This window comes from Eulemur rufifrons, chromosome 19 (assembly GCF_041146395.1).
Source record: "Eulemur rufifrons isolate Redbay chromosome 19, OSU_ERuf_1, whole genome shotgun sequence".
In the NCBI taxonomy this organism is placed as follows: Eukaryota; Metazoa; Chordata; class Mammalia; order Primates; family Lemuridae; genus Eulemur; species Eulemur rufifrons.
In genome coordinates, this window is record NC_091001.1 from 48,959,040 (window position 1) to 48,984,231 (window position 25,192).

A 25,192-nucleotide genomic window follows, 5' to 3' on the forward strand; every position below is an offset into this window, starting at 1 on the left:
CTTATAGGGAAATAAACCACGATCATTGACCAGTTTCTTTTGTGTCCATGGCTCCTGCACATGCTGTTTCCTTTGCCTAGGAAGCCCTTCTCGCTGGGCTTGTCACATGGCTGAACTCATCACCTAGATCACAGCTTCAGTATTACTCCCTCTGGCCAGGCATCTAAGTTGGTTAAGGGTCCTTCCCTCCTCTTGTTGGCTATCTGAGCCATCTGCTTGCTCCTTCAAAGCCCCGATCACAAGCTTTCTTCCTCAACCTCTCTCTCATTTCTTCTTTCTCTGTTTACTGTCTCTGTCCCCAACTCAACTGTAAGCTATTGAGGACAGAAACCACATTTATATTGTTTGTCACTGGCTTTCAAATAGTGTTTGTTGAGGGAGTGAACAATTTCTAAAACATCCGTTCTTGGAGTGATATCCAAAGAAATGGAGCATCTAGACTTAACAAAACCCAAGTTCATTCTTGTCAGTAATCACTTAATCTAATTCTGACCTTAGTCCAAGTGAAAAATAATGTTTATGCCCACTGGAAAGTTTTACTGGCTTCATATCCTTGGTGCTGTAGACAGTTCCTGACTGCTTTGAATTTTCAGTGCAGCTAACCACCAAGCACTACAGTGAGGCCTGCAAATCAGCAGTGTCAGAAAACAGAGGCCATCCCTCTTAACACCAAAACAATGTCTGAAAGTCAACAGATTGCCCCTCACTTCCCTGCCCCCCACCCCCATATGTGAACGTGTTGTTTAAGGAGCAAAGAACTGGTTTGACCAATTTGAAAATAAAGTTGACTGGTGTCTTCAGCATGATGCAGATGTGGCCTGTAAAGAGTTCCAGAGATGATCTGAAAGTTGGAAACTAACATAAGAAAATAAAGTGGAAAGCAAACCTCTTCCAGTAAGACAGGTAAACCAAGTCGGATTGAATTTTCAAGTATTCGTAAGAAATTACTATCTGTAAGCTTAATGATCTTTAAGCCATTTCTGCTTTCCTTGTTCCTTATCCAACGGTTGGCCTGTATGAGAAAGCACAGAGCAGGACATTTGTTTCAGAGTATAATAAATGGCTAGGAAGTGAAAGCTTTAGAATAAAGTTTAGAAATTCAATCTAGAAACAGATTTGAAATATAAAAAGATAAAAAATAAAATAGCGCCGTCCCCTCCCCCCGATAAAGACACCTTTTAAGCACAATGTTTGTAACTTTTCCGTTTGCTCAAATCTGTAACAAGTGAAGAAAAGTCTCCTAGGAAAAAAGCCCACATGTACGATACTCAGGTATGTCTGTCTTGCTTCCTGACGGCTCCCTTGACAAACCCTATTTAGTCCAATCTGATCCATGGATTTATGGAGTCAGATAATGGGATTTTGTAAATTCTAGGGAGGCTTGCCTTAAATTCTATCATACCCTGACTTCATTCTGTCTCCTCAGATCTTTTAGGAACAAAGACTACAGAGGAATGAATTTCTGGGAATCTCTGCCCTCACAGAAACCAGAAAACTGATAGTCAACCCCTTAAACAAAACCAATCAAAACCCAGTATGAGAGCACTTAGACTCTCTCTGTCATACTGTCTACATCCACAAAGTAAGAGACTTGGACTAGGAGGCTTCTAAACTCTCTACATGGTCTAAAACTCCATGATCTTATAAATATGTGCACTTTCACAATTTTTAATAGACAGCTCAATATTAAGCAGAGCTAATAGGCCACTCTCTTAATCATTTGTTACACACCTGATCTTGGGGATCAATCATCAAAGGCCACCGTCTCCCTTGAGTAACCAAAATGCCATTTTCTGTTGATATCATGTCACGGGGCAGCCCATCAGTGTTCCACTGCCGTATTTCGTAGGGATCTCCGAGAGTGTTAATGAGACTGAAGGAAGGATCGATTGGGATCTCCAGAGACTGACAGTACTGGATCCAACACTCTATAAGCTACAGAAGGAGGAAAGCATACTCGAATACAGTCAGGAACATCCAGTAAATAAGGGCACACACAAAATGTGGTGGGCAGGAGTAAGGCAGTGGCCAGAAGAACGAAGCCCTCCCAGTCTTCACAGGCATGCTGGCATCAGAGCCTGGGACACAAGACTTGAACTAAAATTCAGGAGACCTGGTTGCCCAAACCATACCATTAAGTAGCTGCAACTTCGGGCACCTCACCCTCTGTCTGGACTTATTTTCTCATGTGTAATTGACTGGGTTGTCAAAGTGGTTTCCAACCAGGGGTGTTTTGCCCCTCTTGGTAGAGTCTGGAAGCATGTGGAGAAGTTTGGGGTTAACACAATGACTGTGGGTGCTACTAGCAATCAGTAGATGCGGAAAAGCGATGTTAGCATATTATCTCCTTCAATGAGTGGTGGTCACGCATGGCAGAGAACTGTCTGCCCCCAAAAGCCACCATTGGTCCAGGGAGAAACATGGACCAGGTGATCCCTGAGCTCCTGAGGAGTCTATATGAGCCCTATACCAGGTCTTATAAACTTAAGGATGAAGATGAAACATTTTTAGGAAGACCTTTTGCACAAATGACCATAACATCTTTCCAATTAACTTAGTTTCCTGGAAAATGCATGTAGAAGGAACTTTTATTCTCTGATAAATGAGAAGTTTTATTTCTCATAAAGATAAATGCCCAAGGAACCATGGACGCCTCCATGTCCTGCTCCTTTTCATTGCCTGGCCTTCCGTAGCAGTCTCACCAATGCAGAGCATCTCATCCTGGCTGACTTTACACGCCACTTGTGATCTGTCCCTTTTCCATCCTGCTGCTTCCTGTGCTGTGTAAGTAAGTGAGGAATAGCTTTCTATGGCAGGGGAAGGAAAGGGAGGATGTGTTAAGGAAAGCCTAGGCGTAGACCATCGCTGGCTGGTGCGGGAGGTCGGGGGCTATGGAATGATACCTAAATTCTACCATGGAGAGCCTCCATAGTGGACAGCCTCCATCTGAACTCAGAAAAATGACACTTTTGCAACCTCAGTTTCGGCTGCTTCTTAGCAATCCTTACAGAAAGCAGTTTTACTCACTGTTTGCCTGTACTGGGCTGTGAAAGCCCCATAATAGGCCACACAAGCCGCTGCTATGAACACGTTTCCTGTGATATTCGCTAGCTCCTCCTCGAACTTCTGTATGCTTTCTTCCCATCGAACCTGCTCATCTCCTAACGCAGCTGTTAGCTTTCCAGCTCGTAGTAGGCGGGCTTTTGTCAGGCTCATATTCTTCGCTAGAAAATTAAATCAGGTTATCTTATTCAATATTTGCCAAAAATATTAAAAGTTTATTCACCTGCTTCTATTTATAGCAGAATTAGCATTATCTAGCCAATGATAGCAACACATCTCTATGAAAACTCACAGCAGTTCAGTATTAATTCCAATTTCAGAACCAAGTCTAAGTTTGCCTCTTCCATGCCAACAGCTCTTTTTTCATACTGTTACTCTGGCTGAAGATAGTGCTCTCTGCACCCCTCTAGTATTTATTTTCTGGATCAAATCCATATGCCAGCAGTCCCCAACGTTTTTGGCACCAGGGACCGTTCTCATGGAAGACAATTTTCCACAGACTGGGGGGTGGGGGATGGTTTCGGGATGATTCACGTGCATTACATTTATTGTGCACTTTATTTCTATTATTATATTGTAATATATAATGAAATAATTATACAACTCACCATAGGTTGGGGACCCCTGCCATATGCTGTTTTATATTTTAAAGTAACATGCTGCAGTAAGCCCTGTTCAGATACAAGATGTTGAATGTACACAATATACGCAGTTCTCATTTGATATTAGAAGACTAATGGAATGAGTCCAATGGAGTAAGTCCTACACGTTGGATAAAAGCTGAGATTTTACTGCCTGAAAGTTCTTTCTATTTTTGAAAACCAGACGTTTCCTGACCAGTGTAAGTTTTATGGGTTACTTACCCAGACTTTCTTTTTCATTCACACCTTTGTCATATTCATCTTGTAAGGCCTGTATTTGATTTTCCACTTTTCGTAGCAATGCTTGCTTTTCTTTCAGAGTAGCCATAGTAACGTCAAGTTCAGCCTAATAAAAGCAACTAGTTAAGAATAGGCCCCCAAAGAAGCCTGAATTTGCACAATTTATTATAGATTTTTAAAAATATGTTAAGATTTATGTTCCCTTTTCTATGTCCAAAAAGACTTTGATGTGATATTCAAAGTTAACACAAATAGAAAATACAGTAAAATATAAGAAGTAAACAAAACCAAACAAAATCAATCATAAAGTCCAACAGAATAAATCATAAAAAAGAAACAGATGTACCAAGCATTTGGGAGGAATTAGTTACCACAATGGATTATTAATTTTAAATGATGAAACATTTTAATTAAATATTCATGCAAACAGTGAAAAATCTTTCCTAATTCTCAGTATTAGGGGGTCTACAAACTATGGCCTGCAGGCCAAATCCAGCCTGCTGCCTGTTTTTGTACAATCTGAAAGCTAGGAATGGTTTTCACATTTTTATATGGTTGGAAAAAATAAAAAAAAATGAGTAATATTTTGTGGTGTGATAACTGTATAAAATTTGAATTCCAGTGTCCATAAACAAAGTTATATTGGAACATAGCCATGCTTGTTCATTTACGTATTGTCAGTGATTGTTTTTGTGCTGCAGTGACACAGTAGAGTACCTTGCAATAGAGATCATATAGCCCACAGTGCTTAAAATATTTACTATCTGGATCTTTAAAGAAAAAGTTTGCTGATGGCTGCTCTATAGCCTGGGTTTCTTTTGGAAACCCACTTCACTAAATGACCATTCTTTTCTCTTCTTGGGCCTCACATCTGATTGTGGGTTAAGCTGGCTCTAAAACCTCAGATGACATCATCAAGAGTGGGAGCAGTTAGCAAAGGGAGACATAGACCATTAGATGCTAGAGCTAAAAGGCATCTCAAAAATATCGTGGGCCTAATTCTCTTTTTTCAGATGAATATACTGAGGCCTCATGTTCCTTTTATTCTGGAAGAAGGCTGATTTTAGAAGTAATTTCTGAAAGTTTTTTTTTTTTCTGCTATTGTTTAAAACAAAAGCTATTTTTCAATAGCTTTGTTACGATTTGTATTGCATAGGATCATGGTGGCATTATAAAGGCAGCTTGAACTGGTGACCAAAGTCTTCAATTCTATAAAATATCATAATATAGATAGTGTACCTGTGCAGCCCGGAGTTTTTGTCTCTTCGGTTCGACTTCCTTGACTACCCGAGAGTACAAGTCCATTGCTCTTACCCACATGCACATGGATTTACATGCTTTGGACACTTTCTCTACTTTTTCAGGCACAAAATCGGGATTATTAATATACTTTTGAAGCTTTGCCAATATCTGAGGTTTTATGTTTTCCTTATCATATTCTAAAAGCCTTCTTAGAAAGTTGGAGTCACCAAGAAGTTGCTTTGCTGTTGGCCAATCAGGCCTGAAAGACAGACATGATAAGTTAATAGCATTGCAATAAAGTAATGTAAGAACAAAAGAAATGTATTCCTTTGAAAACATTACAATATTATCCCAATAAGTGGGTAGTTTTAATCTTGGTACTATAATTCTAGTAATTGGTAATTATGTGTATCACAATTAATTCATGGGGAGAAAAGTATTTGGATTACTGAAGTTTCATGCAACCCAGCTTTGGTAAAGAAAGAATTATAAAATCATAGAGTTTTAAAATGTAAGGCATTGTAGAAACAATAGTTTTATTTTAAAAAGATCCTAAGCACTCACATTTTACCTCTTTTGCTAGTTTCAACTCTTAAAAATCTCTTGCCATGACACTACAATTGCCTTCTAACTAGGCTTTATGTCTTTTGGTCAACCTTGCCCTTCTGAACTTTAGTCAGATTGGTATTTCTATCAAGAAAATCCGATTAGCTAAAAAATATTCCATGGTTCTTAGTCCTCTCTGCCCAGGGCTCTCTACCTGTTCTCTGCAGAGCCCCTGGGCCTTACCAAGGTGCCAGCTTGAGGGTCAGCGGGGAGGCCTGGTGGTGGTGGGCTGCTCTGAGTCCTTTGCTCAGTTTTATCTAGAAAGGTTCATTGTAACATAATTTTTTTATTGCAAAAGAGATTGTATTGCCAAAGAAAGTTTGAAAACTACATATCTCCATGATGAAATCTGAACTGTTTGTCACAGTTTACAAGACCCTTCATGATATAATCACTGCCCTCCTGCCCAGCCTCAACCCATTCCATGAGCATCAAAGCTTATTCCTCATGCTCCCACGGTCCCACAATTCAACTAGTATTATCTTCTGAAAAACCTGGTCTCACCTCCCCAGAAGGGCTTAGACACTCTTTCTTAGCACTCCCAATACTATAGAACGCACACATTGTCTTGAAATTATTATTTTTTATGTCTGTCTCCCCACTAGCCTATGTGTGTCTTCAAGGGAAAAACATATCTTCCATCATCTAGCACAAAATAGATGTCGGGGAAAAAAGTCTCCTTGAATCAATTTGTTGAATGACCAACTGAATCGGTAACAGAGTGGAGAAGAGAATGAACATATAAATGAAAATGGAGAAAACCAGTAAAGAAATCCCAACAGGTATTCACTCTGGTAATATATGATCCTAAATTACTCACTTTGCATTCAAGAGAATGGAGATCGCTTCCATTACAGTCATGACCATATCTGGGGGCTTTGTAAAAACTCTGATTTCAGATATATCTGCTTTATCTAAGGAATCCAGTGCCTTATTGGCGGCGTCGAGTGCAGGTAATGCTTCGTCAAGATCTCTTTGAGCATCATCAGCTATTGCTTGGGTCTCTTCAGCTTTCACTTTTGCTATTGCTTCATCTTCTTGCACAACGTTACGGACCTAACCATTGGAACACAGCTGCTTAAGTGGCCTCATTATTTGAATTTCCATGTTTAAAAACAAAGCCAATAATAATGCATCATATTTGCTCTTTGGATTAGACCAAGGTGAAAGGGAATTACCTAGATTGCATTTCATGCTCTCCTTTGTCCATCTCATGCCGTGCTGACAGCACAATGGAGATAAAATACTATAACTTAAAGCTCTTCTTAGGAGAGGAATAGCTGCTTTATATTTGTAGGTGGTACTTTTCTCACAACTCTCTCTGTCCCGCTCATTGGGATTCATCAATTCTCAGGGACAGAACCAGGTTGATTTAGTAAAGGGAGATTGCTTACAACTTAAAAGCATTGCTAAGTTGCTAAAAACAATTCTAAATCTATCGCTTAATTATTTTAATGACATATATGATAATCCAAAATAATCCAATCTTATATCATTGTATATGAGTGATCAATTGCTTCCCTAAGCCTTCTCCCCCACACTGTCAGGTAATGCAGCATACCTGATCGGCATTTTCTTGATCCACTGCCAATTTTTCCATCAGGGCTTCAACATCTTGTGATTTTTTTAAAAGGACAGGTTCTAAAGCTGAAAGATCTAATTTCATTTTATCTACTAGTACGTTCGTTTCTAATAGCTTGGTGAGTCCATTTTTCACCCGATCTCGTGCCTAAAAGACAATGAATATTTCTATTGTAATGAGTACTATCAACTATAGGTTTATTGGCATCTATTAATATTACTCATGTAATTAGGCTTTTACAACTACAGAATTGGTAAATCCATTTGCAATATTTCAAATTGTGAATGCATTACAAGTTGGGAAATCTTCAGGTAATAGAACTTTAGGAAATGGCCATGACAGTCGCCACACTGCATTTGTGTCCTCAGCACTGGGACTCCACTGGGCTGTGGCTCACTGAGGGCAGGGACCGCATTGTATTATTTTTATCCTCCGTGGTGGCATGTTGAGTGAGTGAGGGACAAGATCAGATAGGAATCCCTGGAGACCACAGCTAGGGGAGCTTGTTTACTTGGGTCAGCAGGGCTGAGGACACCCAGGGAGATGAGGTCCTGGGTGCCAAGCTCTGGTTGCTGGATCTGAACCCTACATGGTGACAGAAAATGCTTAACTAGGATCAAAGGGCTGGTGTCTGCTACAGGAGACACCTGGAAAGCACTTTCTTTTTGAAGGTGAGTCAGAAAGCTTGGTTCAAATCGGCAGGTTTCAAAAATATCTGTCAAGTTATTTTACAAGGCAGGCATTTTACCACTTAAAAATCCTCTGGAAAAAATTTAAATACCTAAATTGTAAACACTTCTCTTTTAGTGTGTTTAAAATGTTGAAAATTTTAGGTCATGTTAATAGCCTGATGATGAAGATGGCACCCACTATTTTCTGAGCACCTCATATGTGTCATATCATAGTGCTTCACGGACAGTGTCTTATTTAAATTCTGCAACAATCCAAGAGGTAGATATAGATATTTTTGAACCTTATTTTCTACTAAGGCTTAAAGAAGTTATATAATGTGCTCAAAGTTGTGTAGCAAAAGGCAGAACACAGGCTGTACATAGTTTTTGGTTGACACTAAATTCCTTCATCGAAACCAAAGTCCTAATGCTCTTAATTGGAACAATTGACACAATTGGTAGACAACTAATACACCAACTTTATTACTTAACAAAAAGTTTTCCTCTGCATTAAATACTGCAGACATGACTGACTGTTCTCTGCATAACTTTGATGCTGTTGTGATGCCCATATCATTCTACTTAGTCAAGGATACTTATGTAAGTGATAGAAGGACAACAAAATTATGAAGGAAGGGGAAGGCCCTGGGATCAACGGCATGGGACACTTTTTTGGTCCTACTGCAGGTTGTCTAGGGCACGTGTCAGGATGGAGAAGGCTCTGGCAGGTAAGACGGTACATAGACCTTTCAAAAAAGTATTTTTTTTTTTTCCCATTGGTAATATTGAACTTACTGAAATAATCTGCTTCCTTTTTTCAGACAGCATAGACAGGTAGAGATTGATGAGCTCCAGGTAGGAGGTGGGCGTTGTGTAGTAGCGCCGGCGCAGCTCCGTGTAATAGCGCTCTGCCATGGTGGAGACGCTCAGGTGAACATTCACGCACATGAGGGAAAGCTTGTCCTTCAGTTCTTCATTTTGAGGGTCGACATTTGAGAAAAATGTCTTTGCCACAGAAAGAAGTGCTTCTCTGGGCCACTGTAAATAAAGAAACAGTCTGGAAAAATCTGTTGGTCATTTCAATAACATACAATTTAATAATTTTAAAAAAGGTATTTCTGTGGAACTCTTCCTTGCCAGTCCTCCCTTTCACCTAGTTAACTCCTACTCATGCCTACGATGCTTAATTAACCAAAAGGCTCTGTCTGTGTGAGAGGGCCTGGGTCTGCATTTGCTGACCACTGCGTCTCCAACACAGTGTCAGGCACACAGGAGTTGTTCAAGAAATGTTTGTTGCTGGAATGAAGGGACGATTGGGTGCCTTTAGAATTCTATAAATAGGATCATACATGTTATGGGGCCCTCATGTCCTGACTCAGTTTATTTTACAGTTAGGACTTCAGGTCCATCATTATAATCACTGTCCTGCACACAGCTCAAGTCCTTTGATCCTCTCTTGTTTCTTTGAGTCCACCCGAACCTTAGTCAAAAGCAACTCTGTTACTCCAAGCCTGCAACTACGCAGTTGAGCATGGTTGGAGAAACACACACAGCCATGCTGACTCCCCGCACTTTACATTCGTGACGACTAGCTCCTTTGTGCAGCCCAGAAATGCTTCTATGTTTTCTAATACATCAGTTTTGTACTCTTCTAAGTATTTCACACCCTATTCTACTTCCTTAGGCTGCTAATAGTTCCTCTTTCCTCTTCATTCTCAGCTCATGACCTTGCTTCCCACATCACTAAAAAAAATTAGAAACAATGCAAAGAGACCTTTGCTGAGCTCTTACCCTCACATGTCCTCACCTACCTGCATCTATGCTCATATATTCTGCCTCCACTCCTGCACCTCAGGGGTAAGCTGTGCATGCTCCCTGCCAAGGTCAGCCCCTTCACTGATGACCCCCATCCTATCCCTTTTTGCTTACTGAAGGACATGCTTAACTCTGTATGCTGCGTCATCAATATAGTTCTCTTTTCTGGATCATTTTCATAGTACATACACACATGCTCCTTGTGTTTCTCATTTAAAAATATTTCTCTCTTGACCTCACATGCCCCTCTATTTATGACCCCATCTCTCTGCTTTCATTTGGGGCAAAACTCCTCAAAAGAGTTGCCTGTGCTCATTGTCTTTGATTCCTCTCCTCTTTTCTCTCCTGAACCCTCTTCCCCACCACCAATTGAAACAGCTCTTGTCAAGATCACTGATAACTACATTGCTAAATTCAGTGGTCTCCTCTTTCTTTATAAATTCTGTTTTGTCTTTGTTCTATGCTTGTCATTGTCATTCCCTGTGTGAGTAAATTCCTAGCAGGCTTTGAAGCTGATGTAAGTACCCATGTGCTATTTTCAGACAATGTGTTACCCCTTTGAAATCAAGCAAGTCCAACTTCTGAAAGAGGTATCCTGAGATGTCACCAACCTGGACAAACCAGTCAATGGTGCAACAGTTTACAAGGGATGGAAACATTCGGCATCGGGACCGAAAGGCCTCCCCAACTGGGCTCATGCAGAGAACAATGTGCAGCTTCTGACGAACTCTACTGATAAAGTATTGAAACACCTGACAAAAAGATATTTTCCAATTTAAAATATGGATAAAGCAAGAATAAAAGTTAGTGTTGGCTAATGCATTTGAGGCTACTGACATAAAAAAAATTGTTAGTATACAAGATATGTGAATAGCCTGTTCAACATCCATTCCAACCCCTTTCTTTCATTCACACAGCCTGGAAAGATTAAAAATGACATTTTGCAGGCTCCAGTGCAACTAGGGTTCTGAATGTGATTTAGATCCCCATCATCAGTGTATTTGAGGAGACCCCTTGGATAAAGTGGAGAGAGATATTCATATAAGGTTTTGCTCTGGGACAGAGGACAACTGGGAGAGAGGGCCAGGGTGCAGGGCATCAGTTTTTGCAGGTGTAGGGCCTGGCAGAAGTGGCATGGTCTTAAAAGTCTTATTTCTGGTTGTGACGGCTAATTTCAGTTACTTCCTGATGTGGTGGAGGACACATGACTTTGGAGCTGGCAGCCGGAGCAGAGGCACGCTGACTGGGGTAGCGGTTCCTCGGTTCAGCAGGAATGGTTGTGGTAGAGGCAGTTGCTTCCTTGACCATTGACTTCTACTTCTGCATTTTATATTCATTCCAAACAGTTCAGTTCAGAATCTCTTTCTCCAGCCTTCCTAATGATTCTCTATCCCTCTCATAAATCCCTTTCCACTTACATTAGCTGAAGTAGACTAGTGTCTGTACCTATAATCCCTGAACTAGCAGTAGAAGAAATTCTCACAAAGAGACACAGAAAAGATATGAGAAGCAATAACCAAAGAGTTAAAGAAGGAGCAGAAAGAAAAGAGTGGAGTGGACATATATTAGCATATGGAATCTAGCATGGTTTTGGAGAAATGGAAGTGGACCACAGCGACACTGCTCCTGGGAGAGAGAGAGAAAACCCATTTCTATTTTATTTGTGTCGTAAGCTTGATGCTAGGCAAGGGCATCCGAAGCACTAGACTGGTGCATTCTGCCCTCCTCAGGCAGGACACTGTGGGTGTGTAAAATAAACTGGTGCTTAAGGAAGAATAAGAGAGGCTGGCCGGTTTGGACAAGACTGTGACCTCCATGGCGCAGTAGGGTTTCTGTTTTCTGCTTCCCATGACCTTTCTGGAAGTCTGGTGAAGTAACACTTTAAACACTTAAAATAAAATACATAGAATTACAAAGCAAACCAATTATATTAAAAAAATTCTATCCATGGACTTCTTAAGGGGATAGGTGGACTGTTAAATAAAAGGTTAAGCCAACTTTTTGCTTACAAAGCCATGTAACTATGTCCCACCTCGTCTCTGTTTCCCTCGGAAATTCCTGCTTCTTTTGCTCTTGGTCTGGTGGCTGCTAAAACATGCTCCAGTTCATCTTTTTCAAATAAATTAGGCACCTCACCTGAGTTCAGGATGTTATTTATATCTTCTAGGAACTCCTCCACTACAATCTGTGGAAGAAAACAGAGTGCTCTTTATAACGCACTCAATTGTTTTACATTTATTATATGTAAATTATAAAACAAATATTTATTCTAATATTCACAAGTTAATTTTATCTTTAAGAAAAGGTAATCTTAAAAATTTGATGGCACTCTAAAATTCTAACATGGCAAGTGCACTGATTTTTCATTTTTTTTTTCCTGTTTTGTTTCTTAAAAGGCATTCATATTTTATCTGGTTCAAGTCATTCTGTGCAAGTATGTTATATTCTGCCCCTTTTGATTACCATTTTATCATAAATAATAATCCACAGTTCTGTACTCATCATTTTCATAACCATAAATATGGGAGCTGATGTACCACTGAGCTGATGTACCACTGAGCTGATGTATTATACATTTACACTGACTTAGGCCATTTACAGTCTTGTTTATATTATAAGAACAACTTTAGGCCTATAGCTTTTCTTCCCAGTTGGATTATTTTTTTTGAATAAATTCCCAGGAGTGAGATTAGCAATTAAAGTGATGAATGTTTTCTGGATTTTGAAGATTTTACTGTTTCTTATTCAATTCAAATATTGTTTCTCTCTTTAAATTCCAAGTAATTAAATATGATCAAAGGTTGAGGAGGTGAGCAAGTTTTTAACTTTTCTTTGAGGGAAAAGGCAAAGATAGCAGAAGGTAATAAACTCTATAGTACACATACATATAAGTATATATACAAGGAAACCTTTAACATTTATTTTTGTTAACTTGGGGAGTATATATTTCCTTTGGGAAAATCTCATTTGCATGTCTTTGATTATTAGAAAGGGCAAATATTATCCCACATTTATTATTTTCCATTAAAAAGATCTGCCTAAACTTTGCAATCATTTATATATTGGGATATTCTTTTAAATCTGAATGGGTAATTTACATCTTATGAAATAATCCTTTGTCATAATTGATGCAAATATTTTAAAATGATCTCTCATTTACCCTTTTGTTTCAGTTAACTTATTAGTTACATAGAAGTTTGAGTACTACATATTTAAACATGACAAAGTATCTGTTATTTTATTTTCTTCATTTGTAATTTTTTGTTTTTCTTAAATGAACTTGGCATAATTGTATCTGTTAATTTTTCCCAAGAACAAACACTAGTTCTCCTTGCCCCAATTTATTTCTGCTTTTATCTTATTGTTTCCTTTTTTTTATTTGTCTTTATGCTTCCTTGTGACATTTTCCCCCAAAGTTGTAAGTAAACTAATTTCTGTAGCCTCTAATTTTTGATTCACATCCATAAACTTAACCTACATTCCAGTGATTTTTATTTATATTAAGTTCATTTTCCCTATTATTTAAATAGAGATTTTGATTTTCCTGGTCTTTGAGTGTTTTAAAATCCTGAGACACATCATTAATTACTCTTTTGATTAAGACATGGGCAAAGAATGTTATCAGTACAGTTTGTGCTTTTTTAAATTTAATAAAAATTTCTTTAAACCTAATATATAATCAATTTTTATAAACTTTCTGTAGTATTAGAAAATATTTGCTTTCTCTGTAAAATATAAAATATAGTATATAGCTATTTTTTTTTTTCCTTTGAGACAGAGTCTTACTCTGTTGCCTGGGCTAGAGTGCCGTGGCGTCAGCCTCGCTCACAGCAACCTCAAACTCCTGGGCTCAAGCAATCCTTCTGCCTCAGCCTCCCGAGTAGCTGGGACTACAGGCATGCGCCATCATGCCGGGCTAATTTTTTCTATATATATTTTTAGTTGTCCAGCTAATTTCTTTCTATTTTTGGTAGAGATGGGGGTCTCACTCTTGCTCAGGCTGGTCTCGAACTCCTGAGCTCAAAGGATCCGCCTGCCTTGGCCTCCCAGAGTGCTAAGATTACAGGTGCGAGCCACTGCACCCAGCCTAGTATATAGCTGTTAATTGCAGCTTAGAAATTATATTACTCATATTATCTAAACATACTTATTTCTACTTTGTATTTGCTAGTAAAAGCAAATTAAACTCTATTTTAAACATCTTGTTTTTCTCAATTTCTTCTCACATTTGTAACAGTTTTGCATACACATATAAGTACATATATACATATACATGCATTTTAGTTATTACAATTATGTTTACTCCTCATTACTACAGAACATTTGAGATTGAGTGGGCCTTTCAAAGTGTGTAATAGGTTTTTGTTTGTTTAAAGTGGAGCAAGACAGTGTGACTTGATCTTTGAAGCTTTAATACTTGGAGCCTTTTTACATAACTTGCTTGATTTTCAAAAGCAATACTAAAAATACTATAAGAAATGCTTTAATTTTAGAATTAGAAACTATAGATAAACAAAACTAGGAAAATAAAAATCACTCACAATCCCATGATCCAGATGTTTTCTAATCGTACATGTGACATATTTGTTTAGATATAGGTTAAACCCAAGAGCCTATATGGTAGATGTTTTGAACACTTGTTATGATGTAACAACAGATCATAAACATTTTTCACATTAATTAATGTGTATGTTTTTACAGTGTAATTTTTAATTTTTTTACATGGTGCTCTATTATGTGATTATACCAAAATTTACTTGACTCTCTCTCACTGGACATTAAGGGTCTTTCAAATTATTATTTGAAAATATTACAATAGATACTCTTATACATGCAACTTTGTAAATATCTCTGATTATATGTAAAAGAAATATGAAGGCTTTATCTACAGATTGCCACCTACCTTCCAGAAAGATTTTGCTAATTTATAATCTCCCGGGGACGAATGAGTAGGCCTGTTTTCCCCATACCTTTGCCAATATTACATATGGATTTTAACTTTTATCAACCCACAAGGCTAAACCACTGGCATTTTTATTTACTTAAATTTCTTTGTTGACATTTCTTCAGGTGTTTAACTGCTCCCCTGCTTTTTGAATTTCTCATTCATATTTTATTAACATTTTTTACATTTCTTTATATATACTTTTATATTTCTTCTATTGGCTTGTCTTTTCCTTTTTCATTTGTAATAAATATCTTCATACTAAGATATAAACTCATTGCATGTCACAGATGTTAAAAATATTTTTCTCATTTTGTGTTTGTACTTAATCCTGCTTATACTGTTTTAAAAATTAAAAGAAGGTTTAAAATATTTATGTCTCAAATCTATCACTTTTTTATCTCTTGGCTAATTTCTAGAAAGGTTTATTTTCTCTAAAGTTAAAATATCCAAGTTTAATCAATGTCGAAAATCCTCTGCTATAGAATTAATTTAAGATCAGTTAAAATGGCTGTTGTAAATATAGATGGAAACCTACTTTAATTTTAAAGTTAATTTAACCCTAAAACATAGGCCTTAATTTTTTTTTCTTTCTGGGGTAAAGCATAATTGATTTTTTAGGAAATTCTTATCTTTTTTTTGAGACAGGGTCCTGCTCCATCACCCAGGCTGGAGTGCAGTGACACCATCGTAGCTCACTACAGCCTTGAACTTTTGGGCTCAAGCGATCCTCCTGCCTCGGGCTCTGGAGTAGCTGAGACTACGGGTGCAAGCCACCACGTCTGGCTAATTTTTTTAAAAAAACTTTTTGTAGAGATAGGGGTATCACTGTGTTGCCCAGGCTGGTCTTGAGCTCCTGTTCTCAAATGATCCTCCACCTTGGTCTCCCACAGGCTGGGATTACAGATATGAACCACCACACTGGCCAGAATTATTTCCTTATAGGTACTTATATGTACTATAGAAAGAGTTTATTACCTTCTGCTATCTTTGCTCATTCCCTCAAAGAAAAGTTAAAAACTTTCTCACCTCCTCAATCTTTGATCATATTTAATTATTTAGAATTTAAAGAAACAATACTTCGTAAAATAAAAATATATTATAAAAGTCTTTTTCAAGGTGCAGGAGAAGTGTTATCAGAGGCAACAATTCCCTGAACTACATCCTACAAACTGTTCAAAGCACACACCGACTGTAACATCTTACATTTGCTGTTCTTATCTGTGGGCCATTTAAATATGTACCTGGGTGTCGGTGAAAAGAAAAACCATATTCTTGTCTTCTACACCAGCCATTTTGTACAACTTCCTCAGGTCTTCATGAAAAGTGTCATAATTGTATCCCCGGCTGAGTTCAATCTGCAAACATTTGTACCCACATATATGAGCTGCAAGTCTCGTGAGAGACTGCTTTCCTGTGCCTCCTACTCCAACAAGCAGGGCGTTGCCTCTTTCTTGACGAATCATCCGGGCAATCCTGCAGAAAGCAAAGCAGAGAAAGATTTATTTCAAGTTCACAAATGGCTTCTGCTCAGAGTGTCTGCCCCAACGCTGGTGGCTGTGGAGCCTCATCACTGAGCAGGACCCTGCAGGGGAAGAGCAGGCTACATCTGAGGCTGGGACTGCGCAAGTAGGACCGCTGGGATTTTCCCTTTTCCCATCTCTTTCCCATTCCCTGCAGGCTGTTGGCTCCTGGGCCGAGTTGTACAAACTTAGAATAAAGTAAAATCTCTTTTTCCTTTGTCAAAGTGTGAAGGATTTTGTGGGGGTCTCTGGCCAATCTAGACCACAATCTAAATGAACCATCACATTGCAAGCCCAGGTTTTCATTTACCAGGATGAGCGAGAAGAAAAATACCGGAACTCAGAAAAGACATTGCAGTTCAGAAGGAGAGATCAACGGCACACTTTGAAATGGATTTACTGCAAGATGCCAACAAAATTTTAGAAATAAAAAAATTTTTTTTAAGATGGGGCCTGCTCTGTTGCCCAGGCTGGTCTTGAACTCCTGGTCTCAAATGATCCTCATTCCTTGGCCTCCAAAAGTGCTGGGATTACAGGCTTGAGCCATCATGCCTGACCTAAATTTTAGAAAATTTTTGATTCATGCTAATAAGAATTTTAAAAAGCACTGCAGTCATGATACCAGAGTGAGCACTTAAAAAGTAGGAGGAAAAAAAATCTGAGTTTAGAAAAAATTGGATAAAGATAGAAAATCTATCAAACTGAAAACCTCCGTGGAAGATGAGTCTCACAAATAGGGTACTGTAGAAAACTGAACAGGTGAAATAGAGGACAAACTCAGGGAATATACCCTGAATTCAGAGAAAAAAAAATGATATTAAATGACAAGAGAAAAAATTGAAGGTGAGGGGGACAAATCTAGGAGAAATAAATAGGGTCCCAGGGGCCACATAATAGGAATTACAGAAGGAGAGACAAGAGGAAATAGAACTGGTACAACAGTGACTGAAATCACAGAAGAAACCACTGGAACTGAGCACACAGACCCAAAGATCAGGAAAGAAAACCAAAGAGGGGAGGCAAACACTAAATACGTGTATTTTGTAGGAAACATATACAAATTATATATATATACACACACACATATATAGTAGAAATCTATATTTTAGACTTAATTGAAAAGTGTTGTGATCATCTAAGGCAGAAATAATGGATTACCCCCAAAGGAACAAATAATTTTAGGCTGGGTGTAGACATCCATTCTATAAGATGACAGTCCACAAGACAATGGTTATAGGAAAAATACCACGCTACACCTCAGAGAGTAAATCATCTGCAAACCCCTTCTAAAAGATTCTTTGAAGATATACAGAAGTATGAATAAAATTTAAAAATCCAAGAAGGAGGAAGGATGTCAGTAGAAAGTGAGCAGTACGTATGAGAGTCAAGTCTATAGGTTGCTGTTAAGATAATGGAAAAGGGAATGATAGTGTCAATAAATTCTCTCAGAATGACGAGACAAAATGTAAAAATAACTTATTTTTTAAAAACTATATCATCACTGTCTAAAATCTAAGATTGGGTTAGCAGAGACTAGAAATCATGGGGGAAACATAACAGCAGGTTTAATTTCTTCTTTTTTTATAGAAAGTCTGTGTATCTATCTGTCTAGTTTATTCATGATGCTGATAATTGGAGAAAACAAGATTTGAGTATTTTAAAATGATAATGGTTTTATTATTTTTTAAATTATGAATGTATACCATGGTCACTGTAACCCATGCGAGGGCCTGGATGCCATACAGTGCTCTAGGAGAACAGTGCATAGCACACGGAGGGTGCTTCATACATTATCTACGTTCAAATGACCAACTTCTGGAGAACTTGAAAGCTATGAAACAGAGCACATGGATTAGTTATTATACATTGTCATCTTTGGTGGCAGAGGACAGGAGCCATGCAGTGTAAGAATAGAACAGGGAGTCTACAGGAATTTAAAAACTGTTCCTCCAGGACAAAGCCCAGACTCCTAGCCATTGTTGAGGATCTTCTGAAATAAGAATCAAACTTTCAAATTTGTCTCCTCCACCTTCACACCCCTCCTGCTCCTCAGACAGGTCTGCTATTCCCATATCCTGAATGCCTTGCTAACATTTTGTTAGCTTTGTCTAAAACAGGGGCCAAATCCTGGTCTGTGGGCCAAATCCTGCCCCCTAACTGTGTGTGTGTGTGTGTGTGTGTGTGTGTGTATGTGTGTTTGTGTGCATGTGTGTGTTTAATGGCCTACTGGCTAAGAATGGTTTTTAGATTTTTAAAAAATGGTTAAAAAATCAAAAGAAGAGTAATATTTCATGATACGTGAAACTCACATGAAATCCAAACATTAGTGTCTATACATAAAATTTCATTGAAACACGGCCACATTCATTTATTCACTTATTGTCTGTGGCTCCTTATACATTATAAGGGCAGAGTTGAGTATAGTCTGCAGAGTCTAAAATATTTTTTATCTGTCCTTTTACAAAAGCATGTTGACTCCTTTCCCAAAAGCTTTGGCCAACTTACTTTCCTAGAATAATGACAACCCATAGGCACTGTTTTCATTGCTATGTCTCTATCACAATGCACATTTAATAGAAGACACATCAGATGGTCTGTTTGCTTATTTCTCTTCAGCTGCCCACTTGGGTATAAAATTGAGGGTCAAATGGATAGAGAATAATGTTTTCTTATTTTTTCTCATAATGCACAAGTGTTCTACAGCAGATGAAATATTGAATATTATAAAAATCTTGCACTTTATGGGTCACTCTTTCCTTGTTTCATGTACATTATTATTTATATTATAGTAGTTTGATTATTTCTATCTGAGATTATTGGAAACAAATGCCTTGTCCATTCTGCTTCCCAGTGTTATTTTATCTGGCAATTTACTTATAAATGGATTAAAAAACATTCCCCAGTAAGAATCCTCTAATGAAGTAGGCAAATTACATTTTATCTAATGCAGTAGGCAAGAGATGACTCTCCTAATTAGTGGCTTATATTTTGATGGAGAGATTCATTCTACCATCCCTGGAGTGTGGTGAAAACGTTGGGGGCTTGTAATAGGTAGAAACTGCCTGGTGCATTTGCCCTTTGAAAGCACAGGCTCTGAAGCAAATTTTCTTCCTTGATTTGGAAAGGCTTTTGCCGACTTAAACTATGCCAAAGAACAAAAAACTCAAAACTAAAATATCATCAACAAGTGGAAATGTAGTATGTGCTAAGTTACTATTACTGAATATTTAGTAATTAATCCACAACTCATATTCATAATGAAGCCGCTTCCATTGCTAATCAGTGGGCGTTTGAAAGCTCTTATAACAAGTAGAAATATGTTTTCTCTGATTCCTAACCACTGATCCTCTCTTGGATAAAAGAGAACACATCTACATTGTTATTTACATGGCAGTCTCTGGTGTATCTGAAAACCAAATCTTCACCATTCTACAAATGGTTTTTAATTTCCCCCTGTAATATTTTAAATAAATCTTGAGTGGCCTGGCAATTCTCTTTCACAAAAGAATGATTATAAATAGAATTAAACTGGCTTTGCCTGTAAGTCTGGTCTATTCTCTAGGAAGTTTCTCAGGCCAGAACGATGCCATTATTTTTTTCTTTGCAGGCTTAGGGCCTTCCTGAGCTATCAGAATAAAAGTTGTTAGGGGACAGTATGAGGGTATGCTGCCAGGGGGACAGATGGGAATCAAATGGCATCTCCACAACCCAAGGACAAACAATTGTATGTTATAACACTTGAGCTGTGACAAACATAAATCTTGAATTAGAGTTAATTAAAGAGCAGAAATATAGGATAGGTGAAAGACTTTATTTGCTTATGGTTTATGTGAAAAAAATCCTGGGATTTAATTATCAGTCTTAACAACGACCAACACTAAAATGTAGTTGACATGAGAACAAAACAAAAACAAACAAAACAAAGCCATGAAAATCTTGCTGTGGTAGTAGACCACAGGAAATCCTATTCTCATTTACCTTTTATACTGCTTATTCCACAGAATAGGATATCAAATCTGCATACCACATTTTAAGTGGAACATTGAAAAATTATAAAGTGCTCAGGATGTTGAAGGCTGGAAATAATCTCCAACAGGCAATATGAAAGATCAGGGATAATTTTGCCTGGAAAAGATAAAGCTAAGAGGCACCTGGGAATGCTCTGCAAATATTTGGAGGGCTGTTATGAAAAAGAGTGAGCCCATTGTGGGTGGGGCACCTACAGTGGAGTTGGACACAGAGCCCTAGCCTGCCTCACACTGGCTAGAGGACTTTGGACCACTCTATGTACCTAATCGCTCTGTGGCACATTGTATTGTTGAAAACATGGCTGCAGTGATGCTTCTGGTCCTACTTGCTCTTCGACCCCATCAAGAGATAGAGTCTCTGTCCTTTTCTTGTGACCTTGGGTGGGCCTGTATGACTGCCTTGACTAAAAGAGTGTGGTGGAAGTGATGCTATGTGACTTGCAAGGCTAAGTCAGAAGGGCTCTTTGGCTTCTTCCTGGCTCTCTGTCTTGGAGCACTTGCCTTTGGAGCCCTGAGTTACCACACGAGGAGCTGGACACCGTGAGGCTGCCATGCTGGAGAGACAGGTGGAGAAGAGAGAGAGCACCTGGAAACAGGGATGCTCCAGGCACTCTAGCTGCCCATCTGATTGCAACTGCAAGAAGGACCCCCAGTGAGAACTGCCGGGAACCATGAGAGATGATAAAATGAAGCTGTTAAAGGTGTGAGTGGCTTATTGCATACAAACATACCAGTGGCACATTCTGTGAGCCTTATTTGTGAAGAGATTATGATACCGAGCCGTAGAGAGGTGTTGTGACCAATACAGGAGATGCTCCATTTTGTGGTTTTATACTTGTACTGAGTGCCATGGTCATACCTGTTTGACAGGATGAGACTGACACCAGAAGCCACAGGAAGCAGAGGTTGGCCCATCCTGGAAGGGGCCCTACCTCCAGGTGGTCTCTCCACACGTCTCTCCAGCATGGCCGCATCAGGGTGTCCAACTTCCTCACATGGTAGCTCGGGGCTCCCAAAGCAAGTGTTCCAAGACACAGAGCCAGGCAGAAGACAAATGGCCTTTCTGACTTAGGCTTGCAAGTCACATAGCCCCACTTAGAATTGTTTAACGGGACATTAGTCACTTCAAAAATTGTGCCCCAAGGACTGCAGATCTTCAGGCTGGATGCCCATGTGTCAGGGATGCCCCTCAAAGGACACTTGCAGTGGGTACCTGTCAGTCTCACAAGATGAATCCAGAGTCAATCTATAATCTTAAACCTCTTTCTTTAGGCGTACATGTAATTAACTTTGTTATACCATACATACATCTCGCTAAACCACCTCAGATCCTTTTTATAACAAGATGGGACATTTAAAAATAAAAACAATCTATTAATATTTAGCAAAAATAAGATTCCATAGGAAGTTCATGCCACATATATTTAAAATATATTAAAAAATAACTTTTAAGTTGTAGTGAGAATTGCTAAGAGACCTTTGTCTACTAGCAATCTGTTTAAAGAGTTTTATACAACTTTTTACCTTTTAATACAAGAGAAATTAAATCAGTTGTATAATAGGGCACCTTATAGCGCTATACCTTGAAACATGTTCTATAGCATCCTGGAAGAACACCAACTTTACTTCTTTGGGATTTACGAGGTTATAATCATCAAGATAGTCCTGTAGAACATTTGCGATTTTATCCATATCAGGCATATCATCATAAATCCGATCAGACTTATCCTCTCCAAACTGTAAGATGATTTAGGGGAGAAGAACCAAGTTGGATCAATTCTCATATATGAATATACATAACATGCATAACCTGGAAAATCCATTTCATTTAATTTCTTCAAATGCTACACTGGACTTTCAGTGATATTTTACAATAAAATTCACATAGATTTAAATAGATATATTTCACACAAATAAATTATTTATCTTCTTTATTTGCCAGGTGGTAACACTCATCTAGAGGGGGTTACCAGGGTGGTGAGATATTGCATACATATAATATAAAGATGAATTTGGTCATTTATTGAACCAGCATTGATTGGGAGCCTGTTATGTACCTAGTTCTGTATAGGCAGCTGGGGACTTAGGGTAAACAAAACAGACATGGTCCCTGCCCTCTTGGAGACATTGGGAATGTCTTACCTGAGTAAGTGTCAACTTGGTAAAACAAGATGGCTATCTGCCATTATAGGGTGGTAAGATGGAAGATTTATTCTAGGCAGGCCCAGAAGGTAAAATTAGGCCCATATGTAGATATCACTGGGAGGATAGACTTGAGGAGCTTATAAAAAAAAAGGAAGTTAAATACAAGAAAAATTTTGCTATTAATTAGAGTTACCCTGAAATGAAGAGGGCAGTTCCGTTCACTAAAATTAGCTTCCTATCACTGGAAGCATTTAAGCAGAGGCTGAACAGCTGCATAGACTATATATAATAAGATTCTGAGTTAAGAGATTAACCTCTCTGTTTCCTTCCAAATCCAATACCTGATGGCTCTCTCATTCAAACTATTACCAAAAGGAATGTACCTAGATCAGGGGTCAAGAAACTTTTTCTGTAAAGGGTCGGATAGTAAATATTTTAGGCTTTGCAGGTGATATGTCTCTGTTGGTACTACTGTGCTCTGCTGTGGTAATGCAAAAGCAATCATACGGATAGCGCACAGATGAATGGGTGTGGCTGCACGCCGTAGAACTTTGTTTACAAAAATAGGCGGCAGGTGGATTTGGCCCATGGGCCATAGTTTGTTAACAACTGGCCTAGATCTTTATTCTTCACACATGTAAAATTCTTATAGAATACAAACCTGGATTGGAAAATAGTAAATGGTTTATAATCTTCAAGTATAGTCAGGTCAATACAACATACTTGCCTTAATGAAATCTCCAAATATGATGGGCTTATTCAAAAAATATTCCAGGCCAATTGCAATTCCAAAATGCTTATCTATTTAAAAAACAAAAGCAATTTTTAATATAATAAGCTTGAATGCAATATTTTAATAAGACATACGGAATAATATCAGCTGCTACTTTACTTAGAAGACTTAACACAAATGAAAACTGAGAGAAAGCCATGCTAAAACCAGGCCACTTTAGCCTGGTTGATAATCTCCTAGATTTAAGATTACTTACTAAATATTTAAAATTTTCATTAAATAACAAATATTGGGTACTTATTTAATAAATAAGAAATACTTTAGAATTATCCTGGCTTCTGATCAGACAAAATGCTATTTCCCTTATTTTTTTATCCTCTACTTAAAATTCTATACTGAATTAAAAATATTAACCCTTCCTGAATTTCAATAAAATTATTATAATATTGCACAATATTTCATATATTTTTATATGTTTGAGCCATCAAAGAAAATAACTTTCCCTCCTGAATGACTAAAATTCATTTTGTGTTATCCTATATAAACTCCTTTTAATTTTCCTTTATAGAAACCAAATTGCTTTTCTGCTCCAAAAAAAAAAAAAATTTATATTTACTGGCCATTTCTGTCAACATAACATGGAAATAGTGCTTATCTTCATTATTAATCAAACGATCATGGAAGACTCTTTGACATTCATGGCAGAAGAGTCTAAATATCTGAATTTCTTCTCTTATTGTTCCTGGATCACATTGAAGGATACCTGTTTTTAAAGAAAAAAGAAAAAGGAAAATTCTACATTTGTGGAATCTCTAGTAATAGTTTAAGTATGAAATCGTTAAATCCAACTTTACCTCCATATTACCAGAAAAGAATGCTTTCCCAGTGGATATATACATTTAATAAGGGTGACTTCCTTTTTTATAAGAAAACTGGGACACATTATCTGACAAAAACATTTTTTTCCTGTTTTGTGATGTTTCCTTAACTGAGCATGTGAAGTGATCAGACTTCACAGTATAAGCAACATTCGTCTCATTGTTACATGGGTTGCAATATGTTGAGAAGTGTCACATTAAAAAAATACATATATGTATATACATACAGTGTATATATTTACTTATCTTGCAACTTTTCTCCTTCTGATGCTTATACTGTTTTCAAAACATCAATTCCTCTCTCATTCTTCTCCAACATTCAGTTCTCACCAAAGGCCCCTGGCTGTTCTGGCTTCTACTCAAATTATTCTAAGTACTCTTTATTAATATAAATTGTTATTGTAAATGCAGTTCTAATAATTTCAAGTCATAATGAAAGCAATCATGTATAGGAATGCCCCTAGAAATGTTCCTTCTCCATGGGGACTATCAATATGGGGCTCCTCACACTGTACATACTGGGGCAGGAAGAGTATCTAGTACATATGTGGGTATACTCAGCAAAACATGAACCATACAACATAGTAGGTACTGTCCATGTTGCTTTGGAATACTAGAGTATTTCTTTTCTTTTTTATTACTTCAAAATATTACAGGGGTACCAATGTTTTTGGTTACATGGATTGCTTTTGTTGTGCTTGAGTCAGGGTTGTAAGTGTGCCCATTATCCAGATAGTGTTCAATGTACCTGTTAGGTAGGTTTTTGCCCAACCTCTCTTTTTCCCTAGCCTCTGCTTGATTTTCACTGAGTTTTACTTCCCTCTGTGCACATGTGTACTCATCAGTTAGTTTCAACTTAATAGCGAGTACATGTGGTGTTTTGTTTTCCATTCTTTAGCTACTTCACTTAGGATAATGGTCTCCAGTTCCATCCAAATTGTTGTAAAAGGACTTAATTCATCCTTCTTCATGGCTGAGTAGTATTCCATAGTATAGATATATCACATTTTGTTAATCCACTCATGAATTGATGGGCACTTGGGTTGATTCCACATCTTTGCAATTGTGAATTGTGTTGCA

General features: G+C 37.9%; 1 protein-coding gene across 1 annotated transcript in view; it reads right to left on the reverse strand.

The window, feature by feature from the left end:
• Positions 1–25,192, reverse strand: part of DNAH6 (dynein axonemal heavy chain 6) — a 236,266-nt gene that overhangs the window by 67,447 nt on the left and 143,627 nt on the right. Inside the window, exons 42-55 of the mRNA XM_069494279.1 lie at positions 23,851–23,997; positions 23,229–23,302; positions 21,939–22,093; positions 16,050–16,281; positions 11,893–12,045; positions 10,472–10,612; positions 8,841–9,083; positions 7,354–7,521; positions 6,613–6,848; positions 5,184–5,445; positions 3,927–4,050; positions 3,028–3,224; positions 1,732–1,935; positions 887–1,012 (exon numbers count right to left, since the gene is read on the reverse strand). Coding sequence (XP_069350380.1) covers positions 887–1,012; positions 1,732–1,935; positions 3,028–3,224; positions 3,927–4,050; positions 5,184–5,445; positions 6,613–6,848; positions 7,354–7,521; positions 8,841–9,083; positions 10,472–10,612; positions 11,893–12,045; positions 16,050–16,281; positions 21,939–22,093; positions 23,229–23,302; positions 23,851–23,997 — 2,462 coding nt within the window. The remainder of the gene's footprint in view (positions 1–886; positions 1,013–1,731; positions 1,936–3,027; positions 3,225–3,926; positions 4,051–5,183; positions 5,446–6,612; positions 6,849–7,353; positions 7,522–8,840; positions 9,084–10,471; positions 10,613–11,892; positions 12,046–16,049; positions 16,282–21,938; positions 22,094–23,228; positions 23,303–23,850; positions 23,998–25,192) is intronic.